This window comes from Rhopalosiphum padi, chromosome 1 (genome assembly GCF_020882245.1).
Source record: "Rhopalosiphum padi isolate XX-2018 chromosome 1, ASM2088224v1, whole genome shotgun sequence".
NCBI lineage: Eukaryota > Metazoa > Arthropoda > Insecta > Hemiptera > Aphididae > Rhopalosiphum > Rhopalosiphum padi.
Genome location: NC_083597.1, coordinates 48,887,532 through 48,907,043, shown reverse-complemented (window position 1 = coordinate 48,907,043; position 19,512 = coordinate 48,887,532). Strand labels below are relative to the sequence as shown.

Sequence of the window (19,512 nt, the reverse complement as noted above, 5' to 3'; positions counted from 1 at the left end):
GCTTGCAGTTAATTAAACGTAAGAAAAAAATGTATAGTTCATAACTATCCGCCTTAAGTGAATTGCCCATCTCGGTTTAATTTATAGTTTACAAAATTGTATAATTAATAACTTTAATACTTACAAAAATACAAAAATTGCTGGTATAGTTAAGCCTCCGCCGAGAAGGAAGTAAGCTCCGGGAAAAGTTTTCATTGTTGCTTTATAAAATGCACTGTACATTGGTATATATATCATTGGAACAAAAGCCTCAAAAACTCCGACTACAGCACTTACTTGACCTAAGAAATTAAATTATTAACATAATAATTTCAAAACTATGTTAATAACTCTGCAATATTTTAAAAATTACCAAGTTCGTCTGGAGTGACAAGTTTAGTGAATATAGATCTAGTTGCAATGGAACCAGCGCCATGAATAATTTCCACGATAGAGCCTGAAAAAATAATATCATTATTTGTATATTATAATATTAAAAAAATCTGCTGTTTTGAGTATAAATAATTTACTTACCGAAATAAAATACGTATTTATTGGGTGCAAATGCGAAAACAAAACTACCAATGACTTTACTGATACATGCCATAGTAGCTATCAATGCGTCATCCATTTTACATTTGTGACTGAAAACCCATAAAGAAAGTGATGTTCCTATAATAAATGTTGGATTATTATTATTATTTTTGTATTATTAGTATCATTACATTTATTTTTTAAACGTATTTTTAACAATAATTGATTACATACCGATAAAACCAGTGACCATGGTAAATGTAGAGAACATACTGTAATCAAATTCGTCCCAATTAAATCGTATCCTGGTCGACAAGTACATAACTGACATTTCGCCTAAAATTTAAATGAACGAATAATTTTTAATTTTACTTTATTTTAAAACTAGACTGAGATTCTTCTAGTGTTTTTAGAAATGGTAAAATATATTATGTGTCTCATAATGAAACATATGAATGTCCAAATATTTTACGAACCTGTCATAGGACCCATTATTATCATGAGAACTAACATCATCATCAAAATCCGGAGCCTTCTGTTGTCATTGCCTTTTTTAAAAGTAACACTAAACGCATTTTTAATGTGTACTAAATCAAAAAATTCCTTAACATTTGTCGAGAACGATGAATTTTTAACAAGTTTATTGTCTTCACAAACAGCTTGGGTTTCATTACTCTTTATATCTTTAAGGAAAAAAAATCCATAAAGTATACCCAAGAAGTACATAGTCGAACATATTGAGTATATGCCATAAAAACCGAGCTTTTGAAACAGAATACCAGACAAGGCTATGCCGAAAGATATTCCTATGGTTAAAGATAAATTCAGCACTCCTATTCTAAGAGTTCTCATTTTCACCTGAAACAATGGTATTATTATAACACGTGCATTTATTATGGATTCGGGGAAGTAATGACAAAATATAAAAATAAAAATACCAACCGAAGTTACGTCCGCAATGTACGTGAACACACCCATGAACATGATCATCCAACCACCCGTTAGTGACGAAGGCACGGACTCGACCAGACCGGCGACTTCCATCGGTAGTTCGTAAAAATAGAATACACAAACCAATAAGCCCAGGACTCGCACTAGTTCTCCGAAAATGGGCAGTAACAGAACTGGTTTCCTCTTACGGGTTCTGTCACTCCAGGATCCGATGAAAATCACGAATATACACGGTATAGTGTGCTGTATAACCGACTGCCACATTGTCATGTCGGTGACTAGCTCTTGGACTCTTGCTTCCTGGTCCAGAGTATAATTTGTCTTCATCCGTTTTTCTAACGCCGAGCAAATCGCATCGCTCATATTTAAATTAACCCTACATGATTTCTGTAAGTTTAGGTTTTGTGTGGTGAGGTTGCCAAGTACACTTGACACGATGAAAAATGCGAGTAAAGGCTCAACCGTTATGTTCTTTAAAATGTATTTAGCTCTTGAGCTGAAACTTAATTTTTGCCATTTTTCGTGCTCTGCGTCCACTTCTTCGGCCATGTTGATCTCGTCGTTTGTAGTTTTTTTTGAGAGCTTCATTATTTTTCTTGTTTTAATTTAGGTCATTTCGGAATGGACATTATTTAATACCTATAACATAAAATATATTAAAGTATAATACAAAATATTGTATTATTTTATCAAAAAATCATCTTTAAAAAAATATAATGTTCATATACTTTACGATAGACATTTCAGTGGTATAAAAAAAATAACGAACTTACATAAAATATCAGAGTTTGAAAAAACAACTTATTTAATTAATTTTACTGTTTAAGTAAATCAAATGTTTAATTTGATGCGTAAATCAAGTTTTGTTTTTTTTTTTAACTAAAAGTAGGTAATTTCATTTCCTTTTATTTTTATTGAGAAAGCTCAATTTACTATCTATACAAAATATGGCATAATAAGTAAATGTTATAAAAATATAATAAGAAGTTGACTTGAATGACTTGAGGGAGGAAACCATTTAGCAACAGTACCTTATAAATTATAATTAATACCTATAGGTCCAAAGGAACCAGTTTTTTTTTTCATTATTATTTATATAAGGGAAGTAATTTAAAAATCATTATTGAAAATTATTCATAAAACTATTTAAAGTTATGAACAATAATGATGATTCAACTAAAGTTTGTAAGATAAGCAGTTCTTATATTTTCTAATCTAACTATCAAAAATATTACGTAAGACAATGACTTGAAATTTTTAAATAAACCACATCGTTCAGGTATGTTTATCAATTGTGTCGATTTCTTGTTATTTTCAAACTCAAAACAATACACCGATGTTATATCAGATTTGAATAAAATATAATCTGTATTCTGACGACTTTCTAACTAAAATTTAGACAAATAATTACATATGTATTTATTATAAAAGTGAATATCAGCTATGTGTTCAAGGTTTTTATGTATTCTCGCAGTTCTAAAAATAACCTATTACGTAAAAGTCGTTGCTATAACTCTCAAACAATAGGTAATAATGGTAGGTATATAACATTTAATTATCTGATAAAAAAGGTAGTTACTACTCAATACTAATAATGATAATGATACACGTATCGTAGCTGCAAATAATTTAACAATTATTACGCATTTGAAAAAATATCAATATAAACAATAATACCTAACAGTAAAATTGTATAAACTTTGTTACATACAAATCAACAAAATGATATTATTACTAAACAAGCAGTACTCGTGTATTGAAATTTAAGAGGCAGTGGAGATGTAAATGTATTAGTCTTATAGATTTTAAACGGTATGCGTATATTATAATTATATATACATTTCTTGAAACATTTATATTAAAAAAATATGTATCTATAACACATGTGTATGTATGTATTTTTTTTTTAATTTTGTCACGTACATATTATAACATTCTTGTGTATAACTGTATAATGTATAGAAGAGAGGCACAAAATACATTTCCACTGCCTGTGAAAAATTGAATGAATTATATAAAGCAGTTTATAACCCATATAAATCCTAATTTGTAAATATAAAAAAAATAAGAAAGCAATACTAAATTTGATAAATGATGATGTATACATTAATAGTACCGTATTAAATAATTAACACGTAATAATTGTTATTGTCAGATTATACTACTATTATACGCACATTTATATACCTACTAAAAGTTACTGCGTTAAATCAATGTATGAATAAACAAATTACTATTATTAACTACGAGTAGGTGTTTATATATTTTGTAACGAGTGAAAAAGTTTATTTTTTTTAATAAAAATATTTGAACATTATTTATCTACGATGCTCGTAAAAATTAATGTTGTTGTTGTATTACATGGCTCAAATAATTATAGTTAATAGTTAATACATACATTATAAGAATATTCGGATTTTTATAAAATTTTAGGATAAACTGTATAGTTATACATAGTAATTTTTTTTAATAGTCAACATTTATTTAAAACAACTACAAACAAAGACGCAGTAGGTATTTCCGTTTTTCCTCCTAGTATTTTTCTTCTGATTATTTTAAAAAGTACTGGAAATTTTTAATTTTAGCCTTCTTGCAAATTACAAAATACAACACTAGATACAATTTTCTACCAAAATCCACACTCAAAGTTTAAGTTAAAGCATTTTTTTCTACTATAAAACGAGTTCACAGAAAAAAAAACATACATAATTGAAAAATATATTATATACATTCTGCGCTCCGCACAGAATTTGATTTATCCAACTCATTTTTTTATTAATAAATTTTTTCTTTTTATGTATTATAAGCGCAATAACGGTGTTAATTATTAATTTTCTATTGCTAATACCACCTAATACTCAATCCCTCAAAAAAGTTGATTCTTTGAAAAAGAATATTTTACTGAGAATTTAAAATTTCAAACCAGTAGCTACTTAATATTTTTTTTTACCTCAAGTTTTAAAAAAAAAAATTAACATTTCAGAATTTAAGCATTAATCAAAGTTCTAATCTAGAGCTAATATGTCCTTAAGTGATATAAATAAATACTCTACCATGTATAATTAACAATTTTAAGTGGTACTCAGTGGTGAATCTAGGATTATGTTTTGGAGGGGCTCAATATTTTTTTACATTAGTACATATTTTTATAAAATCACTTATTTTAGCATAATGGTATTTTAAAATGTATTATTAATACAAGTATTTTTACAACCCCAAAAATTGCTTTAGGAAAATCCCATTAAAAGCATAATAATTTTTTTATAAAATCGAGCATTACTTTTTCTGATCTGTCTTTAACTAATAACTAATAAGTAATTTATTAATGAATTATTAATGAAATAAAGACTTGAATATTTTTTGTGGAATTAAAAATTATAATTTGTATTTTCTATTAATTACATATAAATATATACAGTAATCAGATACTAAAATCTTACATCTCTTAAATTCAAAAAAATAAATTAAAACAGCTGCTGCTTTTTAACAGGATTTTATTTACAAGCAATGGTAACACCGTTATCGTTTAACACAGTATTAATACAAGTAAAAAAGGTCACTGTTTTATAGTCAATTATTATCAAACAACCATTTTTATAATCGAATAAAAAATATTTTCTACTACTTACTAGAAGTAAGTAACTAATAGCGTCATGTGTATTAAACTAAAAATCTATCGCTTATCATGTAAGTGATATAAATCATATGTAAATATATATATTTATTATAATACATAATAATTTATGTATAACACATTGGTGATTTTTTAATTTATTAGATTGTATTATACTATGTTATTTTTTATTGATATAATTTTTGATTAGGTATTTTTTTTTTTTTTTAATAATCACAGCATACATTTTTAATTTTTTTTATGAAGCAGAATAAAAACTGAATTTTGAACGATTAATTTATAACTTAAAACAGGAGCATATTTATAGGGGGCTTTAGCTGATCCCCCCCCCCCCCAATATCCAGGAAATATTTAATAAGTCTGCTTATTAGGTATATTCTATCATATGTAAATTGTAGAAGTTCAATATAATTAATCTATGCCCCTCCCGAAAAAAATTCTAAATACGCTTCTGATTTAAAACATTTAAAAACTATGAAAATAAATAATATAATAATATTATGTAGATGCACTAAAAATAAAAATTATTGACTTCAAAATATTAAAAAATGATAATACTTTTAAGAAGATAACAACTTTATATTTAGAATAATTATACCTTAAAACAAATTTATTTCATTTACAATATTTTGAATTTAGCTAGGTATTATGAAATTCATAGATATACAAATTAATTACATTCGCAGTTCTGATTATAACTGTTATTTTTTTAAAACATTCCCTTTCTTTTATATTTTACACAACATAAATAACATTAGTTCAGCTTTAGCGTAATATGTAATTAATAAAATAATCACGAACTACTTTTTACGTTTTATAATACAATTAGGTTTGAATTACAATTTGTACACTCCAAAAAATCATTGTTCACAGTCATTTCATATATTATGAAAACATTATATAATATAATATTTTTTGGTAAGATATTACATTGTAATAAAATTAAACATTGTAGTTAATTTGCTTTATTTTTGCAGAGTACAATTTGGTTTAGAACATGTTTATATTTATTATTATATAAAAAACTTTGTTTATGATGAGTCTTGTGATTATTTATATGACTAATTTAAACACAATTATTAAATTAAATGACATTATAACGTAACGATAATGCACACAGCAAACTTAGATTACCAGTCTCATGTATTAATTTAAATTAAGTATATTAAATTTGAAAAAATAATAATTTCATTATTAAATGTACTAACTAAAATTGTATACAAAAAGATTTACTATTTATATTGTGATAAGATGATTTTTTGGATTATAAATCTAGATACGGGAACAATAATTTTAAACTTCTTACAAAACACATTTTATGTTAAAAAATTCAAAATTAATTTACCTGTTTTTTTTTCTTTAAAATATTATCTTGCATTTAACATTTTAAATTACGTTCACTTTAATGGATTGTTTATTCTTTTTACATACAATTATTTCAGATGATTTTTAATACATTTTTGTAATACTATTTAATTTTAAATTAGAAAAAAAACGTATAGAAATACACTTTAAAACTAGTAGAGCAATATTTTAATTATATTATCTAATACTAACTACGACTGATATCAACTCAATACTATATTGAATAGTTTAAAATTATAATAATTATAATATACTATTAGTGTGTGAGGTCTAATTAGTCTGTAATCTAACCAATAATTTTATAGATTGCATTATATAAATATATACACTATAATTCCATGAAATAATTTTTATCTCGTAATTAATAATATAATCTAATAATTTCATGTTTTAAATATTGTAAGTTATTTATGAATTTTGTTACATAATATTAAAATGTTTACGTTTAGAGATTATAATTAATGATATTATGTTATTATTAATTAATTATTTGTTTATATTAAAATGTACTTAGGTATGACCAAGATATACATTTTTAAGTTATGTTTAAACCGATTCTACCATAATATTAAACAAGTAGTTTTTCAAATATAATTGATTCATTACCTTATATTATTAGTTACACTAGCTACACTATACTAAGTATGGCATACTTTGATCTAAATACCGTCTACCGGTACTATATACTAATTTATATAATTTATAATTTATTCAGCTTTTCAATACAATGATATAGCTATCTAAGAATATAATATGAATAATGTAATATGGTGAAATTTACTTAATATCAAACGATTTAGTGATTAATATAATATATTATATGATTTTTATTATTATTTTTTTTTTTAATTAAAAAGTAATAATATTATTTACATTGCTTTTTGTAAGTAAATTTGGTAAATATTAAAAATTAAATTTTTTATGACAGAAAAAATGATGAATAGTAGCTAAGTAGTCCAAATACTTTGTCGGAATAGTATCCGTGATTTTTAACAAATACAAATTTTCAAAATGACAAAATATATCGGGAATTCAAAGTGAACAAATAAAATACTTTCCATAATCTACATGAAATATACACAACGCACAATCACAATCGATAATATGAATAATAAATAATTTAAAAACATGTTAGATTGTATAACACCTGTGTTTTAATAGTTAACAACTGTAGCCCATAGGTACAGTATACTACAAATATTTTAAGAACTGAAGTGATTCTACACATGTTATTATTCATTTAATCTTACGATATACCATAATGACTATAAAATGAAACTATTTAAATTCAAAAATTTACCTACCTATAATATTATTATTAGATGAATAACAAAAAATAATCATTAATATAATTTAATTTGTTTTTGACATATTTTGTTATGCACGAAATATTATGTAGTAATATGATGTAATTCATTATTGACTAATATTAAATTTATTAAAAAAAAAAAAAAAAAATTGGACCAAGTGCAATAATGTATTTTGTTGTTATTGTACTATACATATCTATAGAAGCCATCTCAGTATCATTTGTTTTATTATAAATAGTGTGTCATAATTAATTTTAAAAGGTCACATACCTGCGTAAATTAAGTTCAAATATTTTCTTTGTCAGGAATATTCCGCTATATTGCGCTCATGATAACCGTTTATTCCAAATAGACTTTGTTACGTTGTACAAGAACTAATAACTATAATAATAATTAGGTACCTATATTATATTATTATTATTATAATCGGCAATAGATTTTATCCGTTTGCATTTGTATAAATTAGCCGGTGAGTAGTGAGTAATTATATCGATCAGTCATGGATAGAAATGAGAAGAAGTTGGAAATATTACGTCATAAAACGAAGATTCATACAGTGATAACAATTTTTAATCCAATGGTTATAAAATAATATTTATTATTTTCTATTTACATTTGTATTATTAACAGGACATATTTAAAAAAAAAGTGGACAATACCATTGATAGTACGAAAATACTAACTAAACATTGGGAAAATAAATTGTCTGAATACAGTGATATAGTGTTGCATAACACAATTTTGGTAAGTCATACTGCACATAGTATATACTTTTAAGAGTGATTAATAACTATTAACTAGATAATAATTTACAATTAAGTAAAGAAAACAAATCTATGTAGGCACCTGTGTATTTTTTTTCACCCAAATCACATAAAAAACAACCTTGCATATTATATAGATATCGTTAGTGAACACTATACTATAGAGTCTGTAGTATATTGTATATACAATCGTAATACCTATATATCATTTCATTTTCATAGTAACTGATATTGAAAAAAAAATGGTGAACATTTTAATATTAATGTAACTTTTACGATTTTTAGTCCTACCAAAAATCTTTAACTATGCAATTGGAATTTAAAGATAAAATAATAGAGAAATTACAAAACGAGATGGATGAATGCATAGAATATCGTTGTAGAACTGGTCAAAGAAATTTGGAATTAGTTAATACTACATTAAGTAATTCAAGCTAAATCTATATGATAAAACAAAATAGTAATTACTAATTAGAAGTATCTATTTGTGTACTCGAAGCCGGGCTAACATTAAAATAGGTTGAACCGATTTTATGGAATTTCCATAAGCAAGTATAGGACTTAGTAAAAATTTAGGCTACTATCGCCACCGCAACCTCTGTAGGGTGGTACACGCGTGTTTTTTCATAGAATACCAAAATTATTCATTTTCGTATATTCATCATTGCTAGTTATTACACAAAAAAGAAAATCGGTATATTTCTCATTGTTTAATTAGGTGATCCCTTTATGTAGTGTATAACAAATAATTATTATGTATATATATATATACAGTCGAACTTGGTTATCTCGAACTTTTTTAACTCGAAATCGTCGATACCTCGAACTTTTACTCCGGTCGTTAGAATTTCCTATTTAAACAATGTAAAAAAATCTTGTTTAACTCGAATATTTTCGTGGATAACTCGAAGTTTTGAGTTTTATTAATATTATAAAATTGTGATGTTTCGCTCATTTATCTATAAAATAAGGTTTTTAAAACATTTTTAAAATAATTTTCTAATCTCATTTTTGTTTATACATACATAGATACATATACATAATTCATAAATAAATACATAGTAAATATTTTTTATTACACTACTTTATTTATATTAAATATATACATAGCAATAGAAAATAAATTTAATTTGGATAACTCAAATTCTTGGATAATTTTTTTCCAAGTCCCTTCAACTTCGAGTTAACCAAGTTCGACTGTTTGTATATATAAAATTACATAACGATAATAACCTTGTTTCGTGACAGGTGCATTTAAAAACGAAATTGAAAATATACATCGCCAGTATCAGGCTGAATTAGAATTAGCACTACCTATAGATTTGGCAGAATTAGAAGTCAGAACAAATGAAAATGATACTTATTGGAAGATGTTAAAATATGATAAAAAAGTGGTACAACTTGAAATAGAAAGATGGAAATCTAACATTGAAAACAAGCACATTGAAAATATGGATATCGAACGTGGAAGGGTAGGTACAGAAGATAAGTATATGAGATATGACTGAAATGTGACATCCATAACAAGTGGAAATAAACATTTACACAATTAATACCTATTCTAATTAATTTTAAAGGCTTAAAAGTGTAATTTATTACACTATTGTGATTAGTGATGTAATAATGAAAAATATTATTTTGATCATTATTCAGGTAGTTTAGATACAGAAATATTGTTAATTTGTAAAATGTATTAACGTGATAAATATACTAACATCGATTGGGAGTGACATTAATAATGATGTATGATTATGATAGTACAGATTATTAAATTTGTAAAATTTATCGATAGCATAAATGATAGGAAGTCTTTTAATTTCAGTTTTTAAATTATTTAACTTTTTTAAATCAAGGCTGAAACTGTTGTTGGTATGTGTTATTATTCATAACTATATAAATTAAACGAAACTGATCGCCATAATGGTACAGTAATGGCAATCAATGATGAATATTATACATATACTGCTTTATAAATAATCGCTTTAATTATTTATACAAATAGGTAACTACTTTTACAACATTATATTCAACATTGATTACTGTACATAAACGAAGGTATAAAAATATTATATTATAATATTGCATAAAATATATAGTATCATAATATTAAATGAACCGCACTATACACTTATCGAGACTTCATCGTATAAATATATAATATAATAGCTATTAATCATCAGCTGTAGAACATCTTGGTTAAAACCATAATCATAACAAATTATAATTTCGATGTTTACATTATTTATAATAGTGGTTCTCAACCTTTTTGGTTATGCAGATCACAAATTTTGTAAAAAAAAATGTTAAGGCAATTATATATTATAAATTGTATATCATTTATAATAGGTAATAAAACTTAAATGTTATTCTATTGTGTCTTAAATATTATTATTTTATTTTTAATAGTTTCACAATAAGGACATTCCGCCCACCTTTTTTTTTAATATTTATAAAAAAAAAAATTTTAATTATCATCATTTATATATATATATATAAATAAATAATCTGATAAATCTATTAATATTTATTGATATTAAAATTATTGTTTTCTAATTTTTTTTTTTCAATGATATCATATTATTATAGACGAGCTCTTGAGAAAACGTTCTTCGCGAACAGGTTAAATGATATCGATAATTAACCACGGTATATACATGCTAGCTGCCAATTTTATTGAACATTTGTGCAATCGTAAAATTAAGGAATTCTTATCAATTGATATAGTTCACTTTTTAATATTTTAAATGAATATATTTCCTGTTTTTAAATGTATATTTTATTCTAAATATTGTGGCTATAATGTCTAAAATTTAGCCTCCCCCATGACAAAGTTATATTTGATTACTAGGCAAATTCTTCAACGAATGAATTTTATATTGCTCGATAATAACGTACCGATTAAAATGTAAACTAGAATTATATATTGTAATTGTAAAATCCGAGTAATATAAATAATAATAAAATAAATTTTAAATTTTTGCAATCATTATGTTATATACGTAAATTTAATTTATCTCATAATATAGTTTGAATCGATTATGAATAAATTTTGTTGGAAAGACTACATAATGCATTACAAGAATATGAAAGATGTATATTCTTTTACTTTGGATGATTATTCGGAAAAAACTAAAAATACAGTAAAAGAATACCTGAAGTTCAAAACAGTGAACGAACAATTATTAGTTACAACAAAAAAATTAAAAATTCGAATCAAAGATTTATTAGTAAGTTTAGACTATGATTTTACACAGTAAGAAAAACTTAAAAATGTTTGTGTAATTTTAATAATAAAATACTTTATTAGAATAAAATAAGTTTTTTGGAAAAAGATTTAAGCAACCCTAAAATACTGAAGGAATTAAATATATTAACACAAAAAAGAGATGAACTTCAAGAGGGCTTGAAACAATTCAGAAATAAGGTTGCAATTAATTCAAAGCTCGGTCTTCAACAAAAGTTACTTCTTTGCCAATCTACCAAACAAATAAATAACGTAAACATTTTACAAAATTCTTATATATTTAATTTAATTTATATACATTACATATATAAATATATATTTTTTTTTAAACGCATTTCAAAAACATTTCTATAAAACATAGCATGAAGATTATAATATAATTTTTAGTGAATCATTATTTACTTTTTTATATTAATAATGAATGTCTGCAAATTGTATTATTATTTATTATAATAATTAACATTCCTGGATGTGAATTACTGAAAATATGTGTATATTTGACGTGCATGTGGGTCAATAAAATATGCATATTATATAAATTTAGTATAATTCATTTTGAATTCAAATACAGAATGTAAACATTATATTGAAGAGGGGCAAAGATACAATGAAATGCATCAAACTATGTCAAGAATTGGAAACATCTGAAGACAAAGCTAATAAAATACCAAAATTAAATGAACCTGGAAATAACGATGCGGTAAATAAATTTATCTAATTAACCAATATTTTATCCAAGTTGTTTTGGTGCGAGCGGGAACTCATCTATTGTATATGTCTATGTGTACAATGTGATTTTTATCTTGAACCAATTATTATTAAAAAATCGATTGACATTATTGAAAAATACTTCTTTTATATTATAATTAGTTAAAACAAAATAACATTTTTTTTTTTTTAATAAATTATATTTTTTAATATTTGTTATAGTTATAATTTTTTAAATTCATTACCTTTTTGATTAACAACGTACATTTTTAATCCCAGATTCCTAAGCAGATTTTTTTCAGGAATTTCGATACTCAAACGATTAGTTCATGAGTTATAAGTATTTAAAGTTTTGATGAGTGGGTAGTGATCACGGATACCCCCAAAAATGTTTACCTACTATACTCTACTCACCTTTACTATAAATATGTATAACTCATAAGCTACTCATTTGAATTTCAATTTTTATGTACAAAAATATTCCAAAAGATAATCTGCTTTAGAATCTTAAACTCAAAATGTATATTGTTATTCAAAAAAGTAAGAATTTAAAAATGTATAAGGATAACAAATATTAAATTAAAAAATACTAATAGTTTTTGAGACGGGTGGTTTATGATCACATAATCACTTTGTATATATAAAAAAAATGTATTTAGTATTAAGCACTGCGCATTCAAAACAAGATCATCTATTCATTTGTACTTATTAAAAAGCAATAAGCATTGAATATTAATTTAAAGGGCTGCATGAAAACTATTTTTGACATAATTATATAATACTAAACTGAGTAAAGAACTGGTTTAAAATGTATGTATATTTTCAGAAATTCCTATAAATGTAGTATAAATTAATTTATATCCTATTTTAAATATATTACAAAAATCAAAAATGTTAAAAAAAACGTTTAAAATCAAATTATTTTTATGAGTATTAATTAATTACTAAACTATATAAGGTAAGTCTATTTTTATTATGTTTAATTATTGTAGTCTGAACTCTGAAGTCTCTTAGTATTTTATATTACACGAACAGTTTTGACCGTGATTATTCATCAAGAACTTAACCTATATTTCCGTTCTGATAGCCTAACTATCTCGTATTATCATACTGATTCTCTTTGACCATGAAAAATGTCATTAGCAGGTCCAAACATTTTCATCAGTTTATTAGAATTGATAATAATATATTGACAAGAAACTTATTGCACAATGTTGATAGTTTATTAAAATATAGTTTATCAATAAAAAAATTTGACGCACCATTACTCAGAAATTTGATACGCAGAGGTATTAGTTAGTATAGGTATTATCTAATTATTATTAAGAATAAGTCCTGAAATGGACTCTCTTAATAACACATGAATGATAACTTACTTGACATTTTTACTGGGGCGACTATATGCAGCAGCGGGCGTCAATTGTAATTTTGATTAAGTACTATTACAAATTATAATACGTAAACACATAGAAGCATATTTAATTTACATAATTTTAAATTGTTACATGTACTATATGTATTAATTCACTATTCAGGTAAGAAAAAAATAATTTTATCTTAGAATTACACGCATTACTATTGTCTAAGTATGCATATAGGATAGAATATTGTAGATAGTTATGATGGCTGTCGATATTCGTATAGTATGGTCCAAATACTTCACGCAGACTACTCCATGATTTATCGTATTATTTACTATAGTTTAATTTTAGCGTGGATGTATATTATAATTTATCACCCGTAAACTTATTGTATTAATGTGAAATAAAAAATAAATAATAATTAAATATAATACTATTAATATAACATGGAAGGTATTACATTTTCCACTCATTTAAATAAAAAATAGTTACATAAATGCATCAAACTAATTCAAAATGTATCATCTTTTGTAGATTGATCAATCAATAATACTTCAAGAAATGTTATCAAATATACAGCATCGTGTATCCTCTGTAAAGATTGAGTGTAAAATGATTGACGAGAATAACAATAAATTAAAACGTGAAAATCAAGAATTACAAAACAAAATTAGTTGCTTTCTTATCAATCAATGCTAAAATAAAAACCTTAATAAATAACTCGTTTTAAATCATTTCTTTAAAAACATAGTAATAAACGTAATTGTATCTATTTTATAATACGTTTAATTTATTTGAATATCAATATGGAAATATGGATTTTAAATGATTTTAAACGTATACACGTAATTTGCTCGGTCAACTTTTTTTATTGAATTCAAAGTTTTACTTACAATTTGTACATAAAACTAAACAAATGACAATTAATAAATTTGATATAGGTATAGACTATAGATAATTTAAAATGTACCTAATATAGTCAGGGAAGAAAAATGTGCCTATTGATAGAATACTAGTGGTGAATAAAATATACATTAAATATTTCTAATAACTAACTGTTTTTTAAAATGAAATTTAAATATGTTTTATAGGTCATAGGTATACGATATTTAAATTCTATTTTAAAATACAGTTATCAGAAATATTTAATGTATAATTTATTCACCACTGGTGTTCTAACAATATTATAAGTATCTTTATTTTATAACTGTACCTAATACATTAAATTTAGTTATTTTATTACTTGTCATTCGTGTTATTGTATATACAAAGTGTACAAATTGTAAATAACTTTTGATTTCAATAAAAAAAAAAAAAAAAAAAAAAAAAATCGTTCCTATATATTTTGTGTATTATACGAGATTATCATTTAAAATCGATACAAATAGCGCTTATTATTACTAAATATTGACTAAACTCATCACAAAGAAGTAACAAGCCCACCGTTATTTGGAAAGAGCACACTTCTCAAGTGATAAAAGGAACTTCAAAAACTTCACTAACTCCTTAAAATATTCTTCTAAAATTCAATAATTATGATAAATACTATTAATACTATCAAAATTCAATTTAATTAAATTTCAAGCATTTCAATCAATAACTCTTCAATATACCAACAATATTCACATTTGTTTCCTATCATGCTAATACATTTCATAAACACTATTTTAACAATGCAAGCTCTTCTATATCTAAACTTTTCACACGTACAGTACCTCATACCAGTCATACCTGATAACCCTCCTCGTCGTCTCAAATGTAAATGACCACGTGATCTATTAAATAATCTATACTCTAGATTCTATAGCAACATACTCCACCCTAAGTTCAAAAATTGGAAGTAGTGTCGACGTTCCTTTTCCTCGTGTTTTTAAGTCTAGTAAACATTTTTGATATATTTACTTATTGTATTACTTTTTGTAAACAAATTGTATTTTATAAATAAAAAAAATAACCCGTAAAATCAAAATAATATATTTATTATTATTCACGTTATTTTATTTTTACATTCATCGATTTGCTTGATGAATTGATTAATCATAACACTAACACAGGGCATAGAAATTATTATTTTATTTTTATTTTACCGGTACATAATAACGGGATCTTCTCTTTGATTAATTATATCGATAGTCTATTATATTTTAATGTATACTATCACTCTATTGTCCATGTAGGATTTAAAATTCAAACTCTTTGTTCTATATTGCATGTCATGATGTATATTGTAGCACTGTAATAGTTGCCAGAAATACTGGAGTATACAGAAAAGTTTTGTTGGAAACGTGTAGCGGATTCAGTTAATCAATTTTATTTCCATGGATGGAAATCAAAATAAATGTCACTATCGCAATTTATATTGATCGGTTAACGAATATTGATTGAATATATAGCTAAATAGCGATATTATGCACATTTTATTTTTTTACAAATATGTCATATAATATTATGTTTTCAATTTATGCGTATATATAGTTTAAAATTCACTGTAGAGGTACGGATGTACTGGTTTCAGAATGATATGTTATTTTTTTGTATAATGGAGAGTTATATTATATAAGTAGTTGAATTTTTATTTTGATATCTTCAATATTATGAGTATGGTTTCTGACAATAAATAGAATCAAGTTTGTACTTTGTACAGTAAAATCTAAACAATTCTCGATGGTTTTTTAAATAATTGGAGAAATAAAATACTATAAATAACGGAAATACCAGTTTTCAAATGATTACAAATTTGATATTTTAACGAAAAATAACAATTTTTTCCCTTTAAGAGTTTTAGTTATTTTATTTATTTTGGTGTATTTTAAAAAATATCTAATACGGGGACTTGAAACTTTTCTCCATTGCATATTATATTATTATGATTATCGTACTCTTTACACATATATATTTTATAAATGTTAAGCTATTGTTATCATGAACCTTTTCTCGTCGTTTTATTTAAAACATTGATGTAGACTTCTAACTTATAATAGTTGATAACAATAATGTATAATACAATATAAGATATTATTTTTTACGAAAGTTAGTTTTAAATACCGCATGACTAATAGAAAATAAAATATTTATAGTTATATAAATAAATTATAAAATATATTAAAAAATAAAGATGCTAACCTAACTTGCTTAGAATCTTTTATGACATATGCAACGATTTACCAGTGGATACAAATATTTTAACACATTCATTATAGTCATCTAGATGAGGTACTCAATGAAAAGGTATATTTGAAACCCGTATTTTCCAACAGAGCCTCTTCCTCAGATTTCACAACCTATAATTTATGAGCCTTGTACAATGGTTTACAACGTAACGTATAGGTATAGGTTTTATTCAAATCGTGTAAACACGTCACATAATTAATTTATGTGTCACGCGAAGCATTTAATTTATTAATCGTAGATTTTCATGCTACGCAGATCCAAGTAATTTAAATATACAATGATTTTATTATATATTTAAAACTAAAAAAAGAAAATTACTAATAAGGAACTATTACAAAGAACTGCATCATCAAATGAATTAAAGGTTTTCGGAAACAATATTATTATATACATATAATTATTATATTATTATTATTATGTAACGTAGGTTTTAGATTTTATTCATTAACCTTTTTTAAATAAGTTATTTGAATTAAATTAGTTTCGACAATCAAAAATTGTTAATTGTAATTTTTAGATAACAGTTAATTTGTCGATTGATGATTGAAAAAAATTAATTATATAACAGTTAATTTATATTGAATGTTCAAAAATCCAGTATGGTGTTAACCATAAAAATTAAATTAAATCTTACCTTAAATATTTGTATAGAAATTGAATATGGTTCAAAAACTTGATAAGAAACAGCTACTTATATTTATGCATTTGTTTTATACGGCAGAATACTTGCACCACTATACCTTATTAATTCAGTACGTCACGATTCACGAATAAAATGTGCTACCTTGGACTCGGTCAGGTCATCAATGATAGTATACTCTTTTGAGCAAGATCGTATACACGGTTAAAGCGCCATGCCGTGCCATTTATTTTTTATTTACTATTAATCATAATCTTGATTCCCTATCTGCTCGCTATTAAACCACTCGCACTTCTACACTTAATTATATACAACGACTTTAATTGAATAAAACTGTATTATAAAAAGTATGTAAACAAGCGTGTATTTATAACTTTGCCTAATTGTTAAATTTGATTATTTGAGGTGAAAATAAATCGTTTCGGTTAATATAAAAAATTAATCTAACAAAATAATTAATGTATATACTTATAAGAAAACTATCAGTTCCGGAGTTCTCAGAGTAACTCGACGTCGGCTTTTCCTGTGCACACCAACTGCCGCTATATGAACACGACTTTCATACGTCTCATATTGTACACGATTATTGCAGAACTGCGTGTTCAGTTGAACGACCTTCGTGCATACAACCTGTTTCCATTAGCCTACTCCCCACTTTGATGAACCTATGTTCGAAAATATTAAATGTCAACAGGGCCTAAATTGCATGTAGATATAATAAATAAATAAAAAATAATAAACACAGTTTTTTATTTTGTTTATTGATTTGCCTCGTTTTGTTTTTGTTTTCAATAAGTTTTCCACGTGGTAAATCATAACAAAAAAATTAAAATTAATTTTTCAAAAGTAACTTAAAAGTATAACTAGTGATATAAAGTTGTATGAAGTTAATATTTTTTTATTTATTATTAATAAATTATGATTGACTATTACGCACACGCGTTTCAAAAGTGTATAAACTATACCTATAAGAAATACAAATAAAAATAAAAATAATTAAATTAAATAAAACCAGAGTAATTGAACTATGTACGATCCAATTTAGATTCTTATAGTCTAATGGTACATATTTAACATCACTGCGCAATATGAGCGTTTATACTGCAAATTTGAAAACGTGAAATATCTATATAATAAACAAGACATTGAGGATTCTGATCGTGTATAGACAGTAGACACAATATCGTTTTGTTGCTATCTTATTTGAATGAAATTCGTTGGTTGATAAGAACCTCTAGAATGCGAGGAATTCAATTATTGTCTTATTAGCATATACCTAGTTTATTTACAGTTCGAGAATGAGTTTGTAATTTAATAATGTAACCGAGACATGAGATTGTAGTACATAAGTCAATCAATTTACTCAAGGATACTCGAGAATACATGGATATGCTTAGATATTACGAGATTAGATATTCAATACCTACACAATATTGCAAGCAACAGGAAGAATATAAGAATTTTTATTTTATGTAAATAATGAACGATAATATTCTCATTGTATAAAAATGATGTACCTACCGTAGTACAGTTTGTCTGTATAATATTTTATAATCATTTTTTTTTAACTCGACCAACACATCCTCATTGTGATGCACATCATTGTTAAGACCACTTATCTCAGACTTGTTGTGCATATATTTTGGTATGTCCATCCTCGATATAATATATTTATAATGTCACTTTATGTGTTACACGTCGTTTTATAATATTAAATGCCAATTCCGCGCGTCTATCCGCGTGACGTGTACAACACATTTACATAAATATTTTAATCGTTCTATTCCAAAAAAAAGTTTTACAGATCATAGTTTGTAGACAAAATATGTGATGTAATATTATAGCTAGTAA

The 19,512-nt window shown here is 24.8% G+C and overlaps 2 protein-coding genes across 2 annotated transcripts in view; one reads left to right on the top strand and one right to left on the bottom strand.

Moving 5' to 3' along the window:
• Positions 1-18,262, bottom strand: part of LOC132926052 (uncharacterized) — a 35,591-nt gene extending 17,329 nt beyond the window's left edge. Inside the window, exons 1-7 of the mRNA XM_060990402.1 lie at positions 17,656-18,262; positions 1,456-2,103; positions 990-1,371; positions 748-849; positions 514-651; positions 353-436; positions 125-281 (exon numbers count right to left, since the gene is read on the bottom strand). Coding sequence (XP_060846385.1) covers positions 125-281; positions 353-436; positions 514-651; positions 748-849; positions 990-1,371; positions 1,456-2,052 — 1,460 coding nt within the window. The 5' untranslated portion in view covers positions 2,053-2,103; positions 17,656-18,262. The remainder of the gene's footprint in view (positions 1-124; positions 282-352; positions 437-513; positions 652-747; positions 850-989; positions 1,372-1,455; positions 2,104-17,655) is intronic.
• LOC132926045 (uncharacterized) lies at positions 8,785-14,549 on the top strand. The gene is made up of 6 exons (XM_060990392.1): positions 8,785-8,961; positions 9,786-10,009; positions 11,564-11,764; positions 11,845-12,033; positions 12,353-12,481; positions 14,385-14,549. Exons 1-6 carry the CDS (start codon positions 8,844-8,846, stop codon positions 14,547-14,549), a joined length of 1,026 nt encoding a protein of 341 aa, XP_060846375.1. The 5' UTR covers positions 8,785-8,843.
• Positions 18,263-19,512: the final 1,250 nt, after the last annotated feature.